General features: G+C 41.9%; 1 protein-coding gene across 1 annotated transcript; it reads right to left on the bottom strand.

The window, feature by feature from the left end:
- Positions 1 to 221: 221 nt before the first annotated feature.
- LOC146363447 (major histocompatibility complex class I-related protein 1-like) lies at positions 222 to 5,658 on the bottom strand. Its single transcript, XM_084919847.1, has 6 exons — positions 5,519 to 5,658; positions 4,692 to 4,952; positions 4,228 to 4,506; positions 3,804 to 4,106; positions 1,464 to 1,568; positions 222 to 1,028 (listed from the first exon to the last, which is right to left on the bottom strand). Exons 1-6 carry the CDS (start codon positions 5,571 to 5,573, stop codon positions 979 to 981), a joined length of 1,053 nt encoding a protein of 350 aa, XP_084775973.1. The 5' UTR covers positions 5,574 to 5,658; the 3' UTR covers positions 222 to 978.
- Between the last annotated feature and the right edge of the window lie 15,218 nt (positions 5,659 to 20,876).

The following is a 20,876-nucleotide window of genomic DNA, read 5'->3' as shown; positions in this document are numbered from 1 at the left end:
ATCATCTTTTTAAATTAAACAGGGATTCTACAACAAACCTCTGTTCAGATATACAGAACAATATTTTTCTTTCCGGGTATTCTTTATGTGTGGTTGGAACCAAGAACTGCTGTGGCAGAAGTCCAGAAACTGTAGAAACAAACTCTTATATCAGTGATATATTTTGCATTTTTTCTTTTAACGCTAATCTGAACAGTGTCAAGCTGTTTTTACTTGCAGCTTCAGACAGTTTGCTATCAGATCATCGCTGATACTCCCATCTGAGAGTAAAAATGTTATTATGTCATATAGCAGTTGTCATTTTATACAATTCCTCATATAGAACTTTACCTTCTGAGCTAAAACACAAATATTTTCTATATGATATCAGTAATGTTCAAACATCAAGTTATTTAATCAGTTTGTTTGTTTGTTTAAATACATGAGAAAAAACACAGTGAGGAAGTTATAGTGGGATCAACAGTTTTCCTTGTTTGAATTAGGACGTAGCCAAAGGTGGTCAAAGATCAGGATCATGTGACCTCACAGATCAAATGCAGGAAATCCCGGGTTAGCCATTCTCACAGAAGAATAAAATATTAAACTGAGAACATTTCATTTTCAAATGACGGTCTGTTGCTGTCATCCTTCAGATGTTTTGGTGTTATTTGGAAAATACCACATGCTTTGTACACTGCCAACGTCTCAGTGAAATCACACACTTCAGGTCTAACAAACTGTCATTGTCAGATGCATAACAATCAATAAAGTTGAAACATTTACTTTTGCTTTTTAGCAAACACGTACACACAGCAGCTAAATACAAATATATGACCATGCACCAATTTACAGCAAGTATAGCAGCCTGTTCACAGTGATCATTATCCGTACTTTATTTATTGATTGGTGTTTTTAACATGTCTTTGAACTATGGAATAAACTGAAGCAGCTGGAGGAAAGTCATACAGAGAGTGAAGTGAAGAACTCTTTGCAGGACAGTCAACTTTGTGGATTTAGTCTTTCAGACTGCTCAGAGCCATCGTCAGGAGCTAGAAGATAAAAAATACACAGTTTACAAATATTTTATCCTTTTCAAGGAAATGATTTGTAGTGATTGTTGTTTTCTGTTTGAATACATGACCCTGCTTTCCAGCTATGAAAGTGAGAGATCAGTGTTATTCAAGTGAGCAGAATATGTATCATGAAAATGATGTAGAACATTTAGCTGAAACAAACCAAAATAAAACATATCAGTTGTCATTTGTTTTGTTTTTTCATTAATTGCACAGATATCTTGTGTCCATTTCCTTTTTAATTTACTTGATTATTTTCTTCTCACGTCATCCCTCTCAGGGACTGTGATCATCTCGATGTGGCTAATTACTTTAGAATTTATGTGTTTGTATCCAAACTGATCTGGGAGAAAGATTTCGGAGATGTATTCAAAAACTAAACTCAATAATTCCCACATTCAGATTTCTCACCTTTCTTCTTTTTGTAAGCTACAAATGCCAAAGCTGTGATGATAGTGACAGTTAGAACAACCACTGCAGCACTGATGAAGGTCACAGTGTCAGCTGGCTTCTCTGCTGAACAACACATGGTAGCATTTTATATTATTAAACAGAAAACTGTGCCGATACCAAGGAATGAGTGAGGAATGACCTGATATGAGTGAAACAATAAATGACACAAAACCATTACTACTCGGTCAATACAGATTACTCAGACATTAGTTACTCTTCTTGTGCACGCTGAAGTTGTCATGGTCCTGAGTCTGATGACCCAGCTGTTTGTGTTTGTTATTATTCTATGTTCTTGTTTTTTCTGGTCATGTATTCTGTTGCTATTTAGGTTTTGGTTCTGTACTCCCTTTGCTCTTGTTCAGTCAGTTCTCTGTGTCTACATCTTTGCGTGTGTGTTGAGATTCCTGTTTTCTGTATTCAGTTTTGTCTGCTCCTACGTCTCATCTGTGTAATCAGTATCAGCCGTGTCTCCTAGCTGTTTCCTCTTGGTCCTGTTCACCTCCTGTATTTAGTGCCTGCATCTTCCCTTGCTCATCATAGTGTTGTTCCTCATTCTTCACTGTGTGTTCCGTGTGGGTTAAGTTGGGCTTAATCCAGTGTTGGGAAGGTTACTTTTAAAATGTATTCCACTACAGATTACAGAATACATGCCCCAAAATGTTTTTGTAACGTATTCCGTTACGTTACTCAATTAGCGTAACGTATTCTGAATACTTTGGATTACTTCATGTATTATCATGCTTTTTACAACTACATGAATGTACTATTGCTGTGTGATTGATTACTATTACTGAAGGTTATTCGCCATACCAATACCAACTAGAATTTTAAATCTTAATGTAAAAGTAGTAACAGAGTAACAGTAGTGTGGACATTAGGTAAGGCTGCACTTTTTGCAGCGATCTCATATAGAAAACTATTCCGCGCGTAAATAACACAGGTCAGCGGCTCCGAACCGTAGTAAAGGGACTTCTGGCTAATACCTCGGGTTCCGTGTCGGGCTCGTAGCTGAAAACTAGCTTTACTATTAGCGAGAGACAGAGAGAGGCGTTGAAAGGCTGCTCCAACAGAACTTATTGTTTCGGAGGAAAACACGAACACAGTGTACAGTCGAGTCTTAATAGCTTACTTACAACTGGGCTCGTCAGGCACTCTTTTTGGCTGCAGTGGTTATTATTATATTTACATACTTCCATCTCCCATTTCTGGTCGGTGACAACTCTCCTTTCCACTCTCCTTTTTCTCCCTCCCTCGCGCTCACAGACACATAACGGGTATGGCAGTCCATTCTCCCTGCAGCACGGACTACACTGCCCATGAAGCTACATTCTTTACAGTTATGCCTTTAACACTTAATTTTTTGAATATTTTTTTTACAAATATTTCTTCTGGTCATTATGCGGGCCGCAAGTAGAGGTGACATGGGCCGCGAGATTGAGACACAGACATTAGAGCATCTTAATGCGTGTTTTGTTTGGGTTTCCACCAGCGTGGAATTAAAAATAGAGAGGGCATAGCCTAATATATGAAACAGGAAAATGCCGCCATGTAATCCTTTTATTTCAACAAAGTAACTGTATTCTGAATACCACCCTTTTAAACAGTAACTGTAACGGAATACAGTTACTCATATTTTGTATTTTAAATACGTAACGGCGGTACATGTACTCCGTTACTCCCCAACACTGGCTGTTAAGATATTTTTTTAGTTTTGTGATTATGTTTAAGTTGTAGCTTCATTTTAAATGTAATAGGAGCTTGTGGATTGGAGCCACCGCAGGAAGGGAGATTCAAGTTAACGGTCTCCCCCCTCTCTCTCTCTCTCTCTCTCTCTCACTCTCCTTTTAAGGAAATGTTTAAGTTTCTATACATACCAAGCTACCTCCTGTTTCAGCAGATAAGCGAACAGTTTTTCTCCTATCATGGAAATGTTTTTGTATTCTGAACATGACACTCCTACTTCCTTGTAAGCTTGCTTGGTATAAATAAAGAATGCTCTGAAAGCCCTGGGCGGTTTTTCTGTCACATCTGTTGTGCGCACTTTGAAAGCAGAGCAGATCGGACCGTGACCGCCCATGCGCATGTAAAAATTAGATATCTGAGTGTGACTTCATTTGCCTTTCTAATAATTTTCTCTTCACACTGGCTAAATCACGTTTTAACCCAAACTTACACTACACTTGCATAGACTCATGTTTATGTATCAGCAGTAACAGCAAGCATGAGACGAAGAAAATAAATGTTTAGTTAATAACTTAATAATATCAAGCTGCAGTTTTATAAACTCTCCAGTCTTACCCCAGTTGGTCTTGACCACTGTTTTGTCCAGTTTGGTGATAATGTACTCGTTCACACCAGAGAGCTGAAACACACAGTCATACCTCTGCCAGTCTTCAGGTGTGACTGATGAAACATTCAGATCAATACTCATCTGGAAGGTCCCATCATTGTTGAGGAGGATCTCTCCCAGATCCACACCTTCATGAAGCTGCACTCCGTCTTTCCTCCAGAACATCATGGCTCTATCAGGATAGAAACCAGTAGCATGGCAACTGACTGGAGAGGAGGGAGTCTTTTGGAGTAGAGACACTGAGGTAAGGACTGTAAAGAGATTGGCAGTTGGTTACATTAGTCCTTTAATTTTATTTTACTCTAATTTTGAAGCAAGAAGCCCATATGAAATTTCTATTCTATTACATTTCATCAGATTGTGTAATTCTACCTGCTGTCTGCAGAAACCTCTTCCCATATCGCAAATACTCCTTTAAAAAGTCAGGGCACTGATAAACTAAAAAGTTTTTATTTGATTCAAATTGATGTTCATGAGCATCAAATCTCATTTTGGTGAGGACAGCGTGTGGTTTAGGAGCGATACATGTCAGTGTCTTTAGGTCATATGCTAGAAAATCTTCTCTATCATAACCATACTGATCATATCCATTAATCTCTCCAGTCTCATCATCCCATTCACAGCCCTTCATCCTTTGCAAAATATGAACACCTGAAAAGACAGACAGTAACTGTAACTGTGATAAACCAGTAAGATGTTAGCACAGCTTATACCTGAAACTGCACCTCTACCACAAATAAGCAATTCAAATGCAAAAATATATATTTTTTAAATAAAAATTAAAAAATGATTTAAAGCAAATCGTTTCAGCAATAAAAAGTTCAACAAATCCGTACCTTCAGTTTGGTTCAAACGTTGCCTCAAAGTCTCAATTGTAGCCTTAAAGAAGTGATGACTTTCATTAGATTGTAAACTATACCACTCCAGGTGCTGTGGATGATCCTCAAAGAATTTAATCCAGTCTTTCTTTGGTGTTGCTTCTCTTACACTGTTGGAGTCACCTATCTGAACGTCATCAACAATTGCAACAGCTACAAACTCTGGGATGCTCTGAGCTCCTGGGCTTTCAGTGAAGAAATATTTCAAGGAGTGTTTTACTGTAAAATTAGGAAGACTTTGAATTAGGAGGGATCCCTTTTATATACTTTTTTGTATCATTTAAGGAGGTTAAATATGAACTAGAATCAGTTTCAGATTTAGCATTGACTTCAAAAGTATAAGGGTGAAAAGACACTGAGAACCTACTGAATGATGAAATAATCTTAGTGTTGTGTACAATTTAATTTTTGCTAATATCTCTTCTGTAACTCTTTATTCCTACTACTCCAAACATACATTACCTGCACATACAGAAAATCATACCACATTCTAAAATCCAAATCTAAAGAAAAAGTACATTCACTGACAGTATTAATATGTCTCCTACATAGACTGACTGTGACATTTCAGGGGTGCACACATCTTCCTTTCACCACCAGTCACCTTAAGAATAGAACAGAATGCCTTTATTGTTATTGCACTAACATACAGCTTCTGTCATAATGAAACTCCAGTCAATGGTGCAGAAGACAGTGAAAGATAAAAAGACCAAGTTTCTTGCAATTCAATTTCCTATAAACTAGGAGAAATATTTTTTAAAGTAAAACTTGAAATATGATCTTACCTGGAGATGCAACGTGGCAGCAGAGGAGTAATATGAGCACACTATTTTCACACATTTTCACATTCACTAACACAAGAAACACAACAGACAAAACTCAACCGGGAGTGGTAACGTGACTTATCCAAAGTCCATGTTCTGTTAGGCTGGGCCAAAGTTATCTGAGTCAAAAAAAATTAATCATTAAACAGACTGCGTGCCTCCTACAGTCTCCTGCAGAAATAATTTAACTTCTATGTCTTATTTGTAATTATAGGATCAAACCATGGGTGATACTCAACCTGGACTGAAATTACTCTTTTTAAATTAAGGTACTTTAGATGGCCTTCTTAATTATTGAAAGCTGAGAGTCAAATATGCATTTTTGTTGAAATGGTTGACATCGGTCTAAAATGAAAGCAGCCAGTGTACACATGTGTAAAACCTTTTAATGCCAATGTGAATTTAAAGGATGCAAACACATGCATAACATTTTTTGTCTTTAAATTTGTAATTTAAAAGTCACATTGAGCTAGTCAAGCTCATAATGCTCTCGATGGTGGAGCAGTAGAAGTTAGCAGTCTCTGGTGTAACTGGGCCTGACGCAGCTTCATGAGAAAGTGCAGCCTATGTTGTGCTTTCCCTACCTGGTGGGAAATGTTTGTGGACCAGGTAAGGTCAGTCAAGATATGGACCCCGAGGAACTTGAAGCTATCTACCCTTTCTACTTCCTCTCCATTGATGTAGAGGGTGGAGTACTCTTGAAGTCGATTACCATCTCCTTGGTCTTGGCTGTGTTCAGATGCAGGTTGTTGTTGTCACACCATCACTTCAGATGCTGAACCTCCTCCCTGTAGGCTGAATCATTGTAGTTGTCAATCAGTCCTATAATGGTGGTGTTGTCAGCAAATTTTATAATGTTGTTACTGGTGTGAATTGGAGAGCAGTCATGGGTGAAAAGTGAGTATAAGAGGGTACTGAGGATATACCTGTGTGGGATGCCTACATTCAGAATGAGGGTGGAGGAGGTGTGCTCTCCCCAAAACTGAAGAAGCTTCTCGGATGAGAGTCCGAGAATGTCACAGCCCAGGCCGCCTCAAAAGGGAAAGGACTCAAATGCTGGGCACCAAACAGTACGTAAGTAGTTTCAGTGACAACGTTTATTTTCTCAGTAAGTGTTCACAATCAGGAAACTGGAATGTGAGTTTAACAAGTGCTAAATGCCACAATAACCCAAAGGGGTTTTGAGCAGCCTGGGCTAAGTAAGCAATCTGGTCGTTGGTCAGTGGAAACAGCTGTTCCGGGGATTGGGCTGGAAGGAGAGTCAAACTGGGTCCGGGGCAAGGGTCAGAGTCACTGTAAATAGAGTACAGACGTTCAGGTATGGTTCGGGAGAGATAGGAAGTTCTGAATCTTCCTTAGTACTGCGTACTTGCCGTGGGTGGTCTGTAGTGGCATGAAGGGGTGAGTGGTCCGGGTGAGTGGTCCGAAATTCCTGGCGTTGAGCAGGGCTGGACTGGGACAAAAAATCAGCCCGGGCATTTTGACTAGAGACCGGCCCACCAAAAATGTGACGTCATTCAGGGGTAAAACCGCAAAGGATTCTGGGAACTTGTGGCAAGAGGTACTAGCGCATACAGGCTTTCAATTGAACTCAGTTACACAGCAATAAAAAGAAACACAAAAAATGGCAAGAAGCTGTTGTATTATTAACTGCAATAGCTGGTGTTGTGCCAAAAAGTGATTGTCTGCCAAAAACTGATTTCCGGTATTTGCCAAAAACTGATTGCTCGTATTTAAATTGCTATAAGTAACTTGTTGGGCTATAATATGTGAAACATGTCAAATGCATCCCTCATGGATGACATAAAGTCATCTCTCCATCTCCATCTCTCTCTCCTGCTCTTTTATTTCTCTCTCTTGCTCCATCTCTCTGCTGCTCTTCTGTCTCCTCTGTCACAGACTTCTCCACTTTTGATGATAAATCAGCCTGGTGCAACATGTAAGGATTGGCACAATTTGTTAAGATTTTGAGGAGTTTGAGAAACTAACCTTAAGCATAAAATAAAATTTACTATCATTAACTTCATAGCACCCGCCCAGCAGTATATAAACTCCGTCATGCTAGCTAGTACGCAGTACCAGTTATTCTAAGCGACTGTAAAAAGTCAACACAACGAAAATAAACTCCACCTAAACTTGGTTTACATCTGACACAGATAGACAGCAGGTCATAACTTCTTACCTGAAGTTCAGTTCCTCTGCCACTATGACCGGCGGCCGCCTCGGGTCTCTCCTCCTCTTGCCTCCCCTTTCCCTTATCCACCTGCTGGCCTCCACCACTTGCTGATGCTGCTAAATCTGTGGAAGCTATGCCATAGCTACCGCCAAACAATTCAGTTATTTTTACACATTTGGCAGCGTCTGCCTGAAGGGCTTGTTTCTTTTTGGCCCTAATTTTTTCTGCACCTCCTTTCCTTTTTTTGTTCTCCATTTTCTTTAGTTCGTCTATAAGATTGCTAAACAAGGGGGAGGGTGCATCCGACCTCCTCGGCTGTAATTGGTCCAGCCCAGAGTCGATCATGACCAATTGGCCAATCCAACACCTTTCATTATTTATATCCTTCCAAAAAAAAATAAAAAATCGATCGGCCCATAAAAACAAAAAATCGCCAGCGGCCCACCGGGCAAATGCCCGGTATGCCCGATGGCCAGTCCAGCTATGGCGTTGAGGCAGGGAGGCAGCCAGGTGAGTCGGGTGAACAGCCCGTGGGACTGTCAGGAGGTCCAGCGTCCGGATTGGAGCTCTTCGGCGGAGATTTGTGTCTGGCAACTTGGTTCGTGGCTATGAAAGAAAACACATGATGAGACAAGGTAGTTTTCAAGGAGTGTGCGAAATCACAGTGGTGGCCTGCACTAACTAGGGTTAGCTGAGAATCTGGCGAAGAGAGGTTGAGTGCGCTGGCCTTATGAGTCCCCAGCTTCATTACCCACAGGTGCGAGCAATCAGCAGAACACAGAGGCCCCTCCCAGGGGTGGAGATGCCGGCTCGGAGGGAGACACACTAGCACACACCCGGACCATGACAGAGAAGCTTCTTCAGTTCAGTTCAGTTCAGTTCAGAGGGGAAACGTCTTCAAGCAACTTAAAGCAGTCCAGACGCTTTTCCTTCCAAGCTCCTTAGACTACGATGACCTGGATGACTGAGAACCTTCACAGACAAAGTCTCCCATCCTGACATTCTGGGGTCTATCGGACACTTTTTTTTTCCATGGCTATGATTTCTATGTAACATTCATACACATTTAGTTGGCCATCTGGTCAGGGTCTGGAATGCTGGGCCTCCCTGCTGATGCAGGACCAGGGGCGGTCTGCTTGTCTCCATCCCAGGGCAAAGGGCAACATCTCTTGGGTATGGGGGTGGATTGCTCCTCTGAGGGTGAGGGTACCTGGACCTGGGTGTATAGAGTATGTTTGGGGACTATGAATGGGTGTACAGTGTTCATTTCTGTTTGTCTCCATGTTGGGCGAGTGCTGAGTATTTGTATATGTGTGCATGAAGGCAGGAATGCATGTTTGTGTCTGCGTGTGCCTGTTTGTTTATGTCTGTGTGTCAGGTGGGGTCTTAGACTCCACCTCTCTGGGAACATCTCAGGCCCTCCTGTGTGAAGCTCCTGCTGTGCACTGAGTTCCTGACTGTGGTCTGGGAGAGAGTACTGTAACTTTTTGTTTGTAAAATACAGTATATAATGACGAATTTTGTGCAAATTACTTTGAAGTATTAACTAAAAAAAGTTACTAGTTACTTCTTCAAAAAAGTAACTGACTTTTCCAAACAACAAAGTTATATGCAGCTATTTATCTAAAATGCAGCCAAGGTGGATTTTTTTTAAATAAACATTTCAAACCATTTACAGACCAATCAGGTGTTCTGCATCAAATAAGATGCCACACAAATTATTTGTGTCACTCCAAAAGATAATTTCAGCCCACTATAAGATAAGGAGGGACATTACAAGCCTGATACCTGCAGGCCTGAACGGTGTGACAGCTGTGACATTCAGCAGTAGCCTCAGTGTTCTGACATATTAAAGAAAAACTATCGACTACACTATACAACACACTAACTACACACTCCAAACACGCTAAATGTCACAACTCTCTCACATCTCAAAACTCGCTCTCTCTCTCTCTTGCCACGTCACTTCAAAACATTCCCTATTTTTAGGCTATTTTTCCTCAGCAAATCAGCAGCGTTTGACCTAAATATATGGGTCGTGTGATTTGAACATGGAGGTTAAATGCTTAACACAATGACTCCATTATATAAAACACTTCATTGTAAGTGTGCCTAGTATATATGAGCATATATGATTACACACAATTTATGTGAGTAATTATGATTACATGTCTATTATATAAAGGTAAACATGTCATAAAATCCACAACACAGGGCCAACTTTATTTTAACTCAATGTTTCATACTTGCCACCATAGGCCATAACACGATCAAACGTTACTTCTTGATCCTAATTACTACATTTCAAACATGTTCTCATTCAACAAGTGGCACAGACTTTATTAATGTAATTGTAGATGATATTTGACCTAAATATATGGGTCTTGTGATTTGAATATGTAGGTTAAGTGTTTAACACAATGATTCCAAAATATAGGTGTATATAGTGTATATGAGTATATATGATTACACACTTTATATGTGTCCAGTGTATACAAGTTTGTCATAAAAAAATCCCCAACAGTATCCTAACACAAGCTGCCTAATTTAAACATTGTATCGGATGAAGTTAACAGTAAGTCTTCTAATTTTAATCTAAATTCTCCATATTACACCATATAGAGGTTTTAATTCACCTTCTTAAAGCTTACTCTAAATTTTCACCGTTAAAAAACAGCAAATGCCAGTGGATGGGTCCAACTACAAGGTTCACTTTTCTTCACATTGGAGTTTGTTGATCAGGTGGTTTGATGAAGGACTCCTGCTAGCTTATGCCATGTGACCTTTGTAATGGTGATCACAGGGACAAGCACTGCTTATAGTGTATATGATTAAAATTGTGCATGACTAAGTAGTAGCGAAACCAATTACTGGTTATTGTTATTTAGGAGGATAAGGAGGAGGAATAAGGAGGATAAATCTTAAGTCCTTGGATAGTTCCTGTTGCCTTCCTTGAAGAGGTCTTTCCAGTTTACTTGCTTACTGGATATTTTCTTTTTTTGAACCATTCTCTGTAAACCCTGAAGTATGTGTCACATCCTCCCTTATTCAATCCCAATCAAAAGTTTAAGACCACTTGAAAAACCTTAAGGAGGTTCCAAGTAGAGCTTCAACATGCAACAAGAAGAAATGGAATTGAGACAGTCCCATTTTTTTTAAACAACACTTAAACTGAAATAGGCTGTTTTACACCTGATTAAAAGTTTAGGACCACGCCTCAAAAAACAGAAATCAAAGACTCAAACATGAACTCAGTAATGAGTAGCTCCACCGTTATTGTTGATCACTTCAGGAATGAAACAGTCTTTGAGGGAGAGGCGGTGAGTATCCGGGTGAGTTAGATGGTACGAGCTAGCTGACCTGAGTTCCACAGGATTTGAATAGTGTGTGATGGCTGGAGGTAGTGATAGCGCACTTGAAGCTGACGCTCCAGCACATGTGTCAAAAAAACAACACACTGCTTCAGAAGCACAGTGTTTGTCGGTGGAACTGTTTGTCGGTGGAACTGTTTGTCAGGAGGTAAGTGACGGAAGTGACGGACAAGGTAAGCGACTCATGTTGTAACTGACGTCAGACGCCGGAGATTTTGGCGGAAAATTAAAGCAAATGGTAGTTTAGATTTGAACAAATTCATTTAAGCTTCAGTATTACCAAATACACTTATCAATTGTCTTATAACTAACAATATTTGTCTAAATAATCTCCAACACCCTGGAGAACAACGGGGAGAGTTTAGAGACTCTCCAAGATTATATTGATCAGTGCTTTCAGGATCTCGTGATGAAGAAGGCCCAGTGTGCAGCTTCCCCGGCCAAACCTGAGACGCTGTTGTCGAAAAGACAACGCCCGGCAGATTCCCCCGGCTCAACATCGCCAGCCGGCAAAGATATTGCCGACATACTGGAGTCAATCGACAAGCGATTGTCCAGTTTCGACGCAAGGCTGTCCTTGGTGGAGATTCTTCACCGAGAATTTAAATGCTTGCGAGAATCCCTGGAGTTCAGCCAGCAGCAGGTGGAAACGCTTGCTGCTGAAAATGCCATGCTAAGGGAGTCGGTGAAATGTCTCACAGAAAATGTTACCCAGCTCAATAGAGAAAATAAAAAAATAAAAGAAACAGTTATTGATCTACAAGCTCGTAGCATGCGTGATAATCTGGTATTTTCTGGTATTCCAGAAGCCGCTGGAATACCAGGACGCGGAGACCACGGTAAAAAGCTTCATCAAAACCCACCTGAAGCTGCCGGAGGACACGGTGAAGAACATCGTCTTCGATCGGGTGCACGCCTCGGCCCCATTCGGGCTACGGCCGGGAGACCACGTCCTATCGTGGCCAAATTCGGCCACTTCAAACAAAAGCAACATGTGAAAAGCCGCGGCAGGGAATTAAAAGGAACGGACTTCAGCGTGAACGACCAGTTCCCCAAAGAGATCTTGGAACGACGCAGGGTCCTCTTCCCAATCCGACGCGGCTTCATCCAGAAGGGCTCCCGCGCTGTCATCGCTGTGGACCGGCTGTACGTGGACGGACAGCTCCACCGCGACCCCAACATCACTCCGTGGCTGTATTAACCTCACACCAGATAAGAATCAGCTACACCCTTTCCCTATCCACTCACACTAACTTGCATTAACATCTGTTTAACTTACCGGTATCAAATCACATCTTAAAGTGTGATTTCATAGCAGAATTAACACCGTCACTCTCCGTCAGTGATTTAATTGGAATGTTTACGTTTTGTTTTTTTGTTTTTTTTCTTCTCGTTTTTTTTTTCTCTCTTTTCCCCCTCTTGGTTTTATGCTGCTCACCCCTGTCCTTGGTTTCTTTCTTTATTCCTTTCACTGCCTCGATCACCTGCTTCGACACTCATCCACAAACAACATCCTTTATTTCGACACATACGCACCATGCGCTCAACGGCAGCACATTTACTTCAGTCAGACAGCGCACACAGTCGTTTAGGATACACACACTTAAGCCAAGCCTACTCATATTAGTAAATATGCAAACACATAGTCAGACTCAGGGAGCATCTCGCCACACATTTTTTCTCTCTCTCCCTCTCTTTATTTATGAACAAGTGACGTATTCTCTCCACCTGTCTAAGCGACGCACACAGCATACATCCCTAGTTATACACAAACATCTATGGGTAAACTGAGGTTCATTACATGGAATATAAATGGAGCTGGCTCCAGAGAAAAGAGGTTAAAAATATTTAACCAACTCAAAAAACTACAGGCAGATGTTGTCCTTTTACAAGAGACCCACAGACCTCTTAGAGGTTCGAATGAACTTAAAACACCTGAGTTTCCTAATGTGTTCTCAGCTTGTTATAATTCTAGACAAAGGGGAGTAGCAATTTTAATACATAAAAATATTAATTTCACAGTACTCGATACAGTTATAGATCCAGAGGGCAGATTCTTAATCATTAAACTATCTATACTTGATAAAAAGCTATGTATTGCAAGTGTATATGGTCCAAATGTTGATGATCCCTCATTCTTTCACGGTTTTTTCAGTGCACTCTCTGAACACTTAGATGGCACACTTGTTCTTGGAGGCGACCTCAACCTTGGACTAAATGAAGACATGGATAGGCTCAATACAGCAGGAACTCAGCGTAATTGGCAGTCCACAAATATAATCAAACAGTATATGAGTGACTGCATGGCGCTCCCTTCACCCCACCAGTAAGGAATATACTTTTTTCTCACATGTCCATCACTCTTACTCTCGTCTGGATTATTTTTTGGTCAGCAGCTCACTGCTGAGCGACATTTCAGACACTGAGATTCACCCTATAGCTGTCAGCGATCATGGTCCTGTATCTTTAACACTAATGCACAAGAATAATACTACGCCAAGAAAAAACTGGAGATTTAATATATCACTACTTAAAGATGAAGACTTTATTAAATATTTTAAAAAAGAGTGGACTTCATATTTAGACTATAATGACACTCCCGAAACAGCTTCTGTTCTATGGGAAGCAGGGAAAGCTGTGATGAGAGGTAAAATAATTTCTTTCTCATCACATAAAAAGAAAAAAGAAAACAAAAATATTCAGGAATTAGAAAAAAACATCAAATCACTAGAAGAAGCCTACGCGTCCCACCAAGATCAGGAAACATTGAACAAAATATGCAAAACAAAACTAGAATTAAATGAGATAATTGATAAAAAAACAAAATTCTTAGTACAAAGACTACGCTTACAAAATTATGAACATGGTAATAAATCCGGTCAATTTCTAGCAAACCAGCTAAAAATAAATAAAGAAAAAACAACTATGTGCTGTTCAAGATTCATCTGGGAACACAATATATGAACCGATACAAATAAACAACATTTTCAGGGATTTCTATAAAACGTTGTATTCACCACAAATAAGCCCATCTAAAAAAGAAATTGATCAGTTTTTGGACAACATAACTCTTCCAAAATTATTAGACACTCAAGCAATGGCACTGGATTCACCACTGACACCAGGTGAACTCCAGGAAGCCCTGATAAGTATGCCCAATAATAAGGCTCCAGGTCCAGACGGCTTTCCTGCAGAATTCTACAAAGAATTCTGGTCGATTCTAGCACCAGTTTTCTACAGAACGTTGTTGGAAATCAAAGAAAAGGGCAGACTTCCATCAAATATGAATTCTGCAAACATTAATCTCCTGCTAAAACCAGGCAAAGACCCTATATATCCCTCAAGCTATCGTCCAATATCCCTTATAAATGTAGACCTTAAAATAATCTGCAAAGCTCTCTCAAAGAGACTGGAGAAAATAACCCCCCTCTTAATTCATCCTGACCAAACTGGTTTCATAAAAGGTAGGCACTCATCAACAAATACACGTAGATTACTTAATTTGATAGACTACTCATACAGTAAAAACCTAGAAACTACAATATTCTCTTTAGACGCAGAAAAAGCATTTGACAGAGTTAACTGGAAATTTCTATTTGCAACTTTACACAAATTTGGTTTTGGATCCTCTTTCATAAACTGGTTAAAAATATTATATAATTCCCCAACAGCTTGTGTCAGAACAAATGACCAAACATCCTCCAGCTTCTCTCTCTTGAGGGGCACCAGGCAGGGATGCCCACTCTCCCCTTCACTGTTTGCAATTTTTATTGAACCACTAGCAGCAGCAATTAGACAGAATTCAGTAATTAAGGGCATAAAATGCAAGAACGTAGAACATAAAATCAGCCTTTATGCCGATGATGTGTTACTCTTTCTCCAAAATTCACAAACCAATATCTCTGGGGTGATTGAATTGATAAACTCTTTTGCAAGAATATCAGATTACTCAATTAACTGGTCAAAATCTACAGTCCTACCGATTAATTGCTCCCTCCATAATTCCTCTTCTACACCACTGCAATCGGGAAATATAAAATATTTAGGTATTAATGTTTCTCCCAAGCTTGCAGATCTAACTAAATTAAACCATATCCCACTTTTAAAGAAGGTAGAAGGTGATCTGACTAGGTGGAAATGTCTACCCATATCACTCATGGGAAGGGTTGCCGCTATAAAAATGATGGTCTTACCAAAAATAAATTATTTATTCTCAATGATCCCAACTAAACCGCCACAAGATTGGTTCAGATCTCTAGATTCATGTGTGTCCAAATTCCTTTGGAAAAATAAACCCCCACGTATAAGCTTAAAAACACTACAAAAGACCAAGGATAAAGGAGGATTAGAACTACCTAACTTTCAGCACTACTTCTTAGCCAACAGGCTTCAGTTTATCTCAGGATGGCTAAAACATACCCTCTTAGATGAACCTTGGCTAGATGTAGAACAGGCACTTTGCAATAATCTAGAGATTTCAGATCTACCATTTATCAGCTCAAACATCCAACGACATGAATGCTTTAAAAGCATCAACATCAGCTCTTCTCTGACAGCATGTTGGGAGTTTCTAAAATTGACGGAGTCTTCATTAATCCCATGCAAACGTACACCTATCTGGAACAACCCTGACATATTACAAAACAATAATATGATAAACTTTTCAGATTGGAGTGGTAAAGGAATCAAATATTTAGAACATATACTAGAAGGAACAGAATTTATTTCATTTGACGGACTAGTTACACAATATGGGATCAACAAGAAAAGATTTTTAGAATATCAACAAATTAAATCCATAGTAAAAAAGAAATTTAAACCGGGTCAAGTTGAACTACAAACACCACCAAGTGTGGTTCAATTTCTTACTCTTAAAACCCCCAAATTACTATCCAAAATATACAGAATGTTTTCTAAAACAGATGAATCAATATCACTTCCTATTGCAAAATGGGAAGCGGATTTATCAGTTAACTTAGACCTAAACTTCTGGTCTCAGACTTAAAAACCTTTCATCTAATCAGAAATCCCAGTCTTCAATTAATTCAATACAAAATATTACATAGAGTGCACTATACAGGTCATCGGATGTTCAAGATGGGCTTTACGTCTACCAACAACTGCTCACACTGCCAAACTAATTCACAGGACAATTATATCCACGCTCTTTGGTTCTGTCCACCAGTTCAGAAGTTTTGGCGCGAGATATGTGAAGACTTATCAAAGTGTCTGAAATGTAACATTCCAACTTCCCCTTTAGTGTGTTTGTTGGGCAGCTTAGATAATGTCACTTCAGAAAAGAATATAGCCCATATGGTTTTCACTGCCCTATGCATAGCCAAGAAAACGGTCCTCATGAACTGGAAAAATAAAAATAATCTTAATTCTAACCAATATAGAAATTATCTATTAGATTACATTAGTCTTGATACAGCCTCTGCCACCACATCAGATCAATTGCTCTGGGCTCCTTTGATCAGCTCCATCACCTAGTGGGGGTGGGGGGTCATAGTTTGGTCCCGCCTTCACTGTTGTGATTGGTGTGGGGGTAGGGACAGGCTTAGGGCGTCGGGGGGTTCCCCGGAGGCATCTTCCTTGGGGGGCTCAACCCGGGGTAGCGGTCATGTCCAATTAGGGGCTCTGTTGGCTCTCAGGTGACGGTTTCCTCGTGGCTGCGTGCAGCGGGGCTAGGGGAGGGTCTGTGCTGACGGACGTGGGTTACTGACCTGGTAGCCTGGCTGCCCCTGGGTGGGTCCGGGATGGGCGTGAGGTTCTGGGGGCGCTCCGTCTCTGGGCTGGGGCCCTGGCCGGGCCTCGGGGGCTTGGGTCCTGGTTGGTGTGTTGCCGGGGTTGTGGGCGGGTGGGTGCATGGGGGCCCAGCCCTGGCGCAGGGTGCCGCCGGTGCGTCGAGCCACCTGGGGGGCTCTTCAATTGGTGAGGGAGGTTGTCACATCTTGCAGGAGCTTTCCTCTCTTCAGGAACTCTCTCTGCAGGAGGGGGAGATACAGGAGAGGTGGAGGAAGATCTCAGCCTGGGCGTCTATTGTCTTATGTAGTCTGGAAGATGAGTGGATGGTGGGGTGGGTGCAGTTTTCTCTGTGGTGGGGTTGGGTGGACTGTCCCGGGCTCTGTGGGGCCGGGCGGCGCTGCTGCACTGGGCCCCGGTCTGGATGGGCCTGGGCCCCCTTTCCCTGGCGGGTCGCGGAGTATGGGGGTGCCTACTGGGGTCAGCGGGGGAGCTGGCCCCAGGGAGGGGTCACTTGCCCCTCCCTTCCTTCCCTCCCCATCTCCAGCTGCCTCCCTCTTCCCGCTCCACCACAACCACCCACACATGCAGGGCTTTGGAGTAGGGGTGTGTCACCAGGGTGCAGAGGAGGCTACCCCCCCCCCCCCCCCCCCCCCCTCTGTCCCCCCCCTCTGTCCCCTTCTGGCTGCCTCTGCCTCAATTTTATCCCACAACTTAGACATTCACATTACTCACACTCTCATTACACATACATATAGGATCTTGGGGGTGGGCACGCTACACGGATTCCAAATTACCATCAGGGTGTACACCTCACCCCTGGCGTCGTTGCCCACCTCTCAATTTTAAATACACGTAGACATTGAGGGCTAGCAGGAGGGACTATGCGCTTACCTGCTGCTCTCTGGCAGGTAGCTCCATGCCCTCCTGGGTTTTAAATGCACCTTAGAACACACATGCATCAACACTACAATGAGCGGGTGGAGGGAGGTTTGGAGTCTTCTCTCACCCCCGTTCTCTGCGGCCTGCTGGAGCGGGGGGGCTAGAAGGAGGAGTTGGCCGTCCGACTGCGGTCTGGAGTGTGGGGCCTCCCTGCTGCTGCGGAGTCGGAGCGGTCTGCCTCTCCCCACCGCAGGGAAAAGGGTAACACCACCTGGGTCTGGGTGCAGTTCCCCCCTCCAGGGGCAAGGGTACCTAGACCCGGTTCGTAGAGTACGCTTGGGGAGTGTGATCGTGTGTACAGCGTGTCTTTATGTTTGTCTCCACGTTGGTTGAGTGTGGAGTAAGTGCATATGAGAGCATGAGGGTGGGAATGGATGTTTGTATCTGTGTGTGCCTGTATGTCTGTGTCTATATGTCAGGTTGGGTATCAGACGCCACCTCTCTGGGGACATCTCAGGCCCTCCAAGGTTTGGAGGCCTATCTCCCCCCACCACCACTTCCCCTGCCAGTGGCGGACTCCCTCAGACATCGGTGCGTTGGTGGTTCTTTGTGTCTGGGGATGGGCGTCCAGGTACACACCGGCTCACTCCTTGGCGGCCGCTCATCGGGGCCTGGAGCCTGGGGCTCGCTCGGGCCACTTCGGAGGTGGGGTGCCCCCGGCCTCTCGGCCTGGGGCTCGGTCACTCAGGCACAGCTGGCTGCCGGCAGAGCTCACGGGCGCATCACTGCAACCCCCCCTGGCTTCTGCTCCGCGGCTGCTGAGTGAGCCCTCATCTGGGACTCTCCTCAGCTCTTTCTGGGACAGTGGCGCGGCTGCCCCTCTGTTGGTCTTCCTTGGTCTCTTGTGTTCTGGGGGCCTCTGGATGTCTGGAGTTTTGATCTCCTCCATACCTGCTTCATGCCCTGGAGGACGGGGCAGTGGCTCCCCACACCCTCTAGCAGATCATTACATGAAGGAACCTTTTAAAAAAACAAGCGCGTCCATGCTCACAGGTGTACACACGGGTGATCACACCCACAAACTACACCCTTTTTGGCTCCTACCTCAAAGCACACTGTGTTCTGTTGATCTTATGTGCTGTACAATAATGTTTAATATTTAGTATTTACTGTCATATTCCCATATATCATTGTGATGTTGTTTATTCTATTACTCTTGTTCTCTTCTGCTTGTTTTCTTTTTTCTTTCTCAACAGGTGATCCAGGTGATCGATAGATGCATTTTTTTTTTTCTGCCCATTCTGTTGGTTTTTGTTTTTTGCCCTTGTCCCTCTTCTCAGCTGTTTCTCTTTCCCTCTTTCTTTCTCCCCTTCTTTCCCCCAGTCAAGTCTGTCCCGTATTCAGCAAGTGAAAATAAAATAAACAATAAAAGGTGAATCAAATGGACCATTACGGCAAGGCTGGGATGGTCAATTTGGTAAAGTAAATCCGTTGGGCATCTTTCTTTGCCTTTAGACAATAATTCTGATGGCAAAAGAGCCAAACGGGACAGGCAAAAAGAAAAAAAAAAGAAGCACCGTGTCGAGGCTTAATTTGTTTGGCCAGAGTTGCGTGATCAGTGATGTCCGAAGTTTCATTTAGAGCATAACTGCTTCAGTACCTGATTCGATGTTTTATATGGACGTGAATCATTGGTGGGATTTGTGGAGTGTTTTGAGGGTGAGAGATAGTAAATCATGGATCATTCTATTGAGAGATATGGAGCCAGCGAGGAAGAGGGGAGGTTCCCTGTGGGAGTATTTTGAGTTTATTTTGGTCAGTTGATTGGGTTTGCCAGCTGTGTGTTCTTGTTGTTTGCTTTTGTTTTGTATGTAAAAAACTTAAAATGTCTTAACAAAACTCTGCTTTTCATAATATAAATATCACTAAATAATTTTAGAAAGACTTTAATTTGATTCTTTAAATGTATTATAATAAAAAAAACTATTTAGTTTTAAAATAATCTTAAAATGTTATTCTACAATATCTAAAGCAAATTAATTTGTTTTTTCTTTTTAGCTGATAGTCTGTGGGACCCAGGAAGACCATATACCTGCATCTTTACCAACTTGCATTGTAGTTTCTGTGCGCTCCAGCCTCTTCTGTTCACGTGAGAGTATTTTCTCTAAGAAAGGAGAAATTATTTTCAAGAAAACAAACAGTCTCAGCCATTACACAGTGGAACAAACTCTCTTCTTAAAAGACAGCCAAACAGGATGCCCTTAAATGTATCATGTTTTTACTTTACAAGTTCAGAAGCATTTTTCCTTTCCGGTTCACAATCAAGTCTATCCCTAGGTTTAAAAATATGTATAAGAAAATTGGCCTAATATAATATTATTTATAAATATAGACCAGGGTTTTTATGATGTATTTATGATTTATGATGTATTGTATTTTTACCTTGTAAAGCACTTTGTGACACGTCTGTGAAAGGTGCCATGTGAATAAACTTTACTTACTTACTTACATACCTGTCCAGGTGTCCAGTGATTAACCCCACCCCAACCGGTCGCAGCAGATGGCCGCCCCTCCCTGAGCCTGGTTCTGCCGGAGGTTTCTTCCTGTTAAAAGGGAGTTTTTCCTTCCCACTGTCGCCAAAGTGCTTGCTCATAGGGGGTCATATGATTGTTGGGTTTTTCTCTGTATCTATGAAGCGCCTTGAGGCGACTTTTGTTGTGATTTGGCGCTAAAAAAATAAAATTGAATTGAATTGAATTGAATTAATTACAGAAGTACCTGGAGACAGGACGTCACAGCAGAAGCATACTCCACAGTGGTGGTCCTAGCCTGTTTGGCGCCCTGGGCGAACACTCGCTCTGGTGCCCCCCCCCCAGCCCCACCCCACACACAAAACATATTAAGGATTGTACATTAACATAAAACTGTTGTCGGAACCACACTGAACTTCAACACAGAAACATACAGACACACACACATATAGGAAGAGAAAGAGTATGCATAGTATGCACATGGCCACCAAATAGCCATCATAATTCATCATACTATGAGAACAGGACAAATCGACAACTGACAATGACTAATTAATATTAAAATCTGTAGCATAATGTATTGTTTGGAGTTTAGTCTGTTACTGTTACTATTT

This window comes from Perissodus microlepis, chromosome 22 (assembly GCF_051167445.1).
Source record: "Perissodus microlepis isolate ML-2025 ecotype Zambia chromosome 22, ASM5116744v1, whole genome shotgun sequence".
NCBI classification, from domain to species: Eukaryota; Metazoa; Chordata; class Actinopteri; order Cichliformes; family Cichlidae; genus Perissodus; species Perissodus microlepis.
Note: the sequence above shows the minus strand (reverse complement) of the source record. Positions and strands in the feature narration are given on the sequence as shown.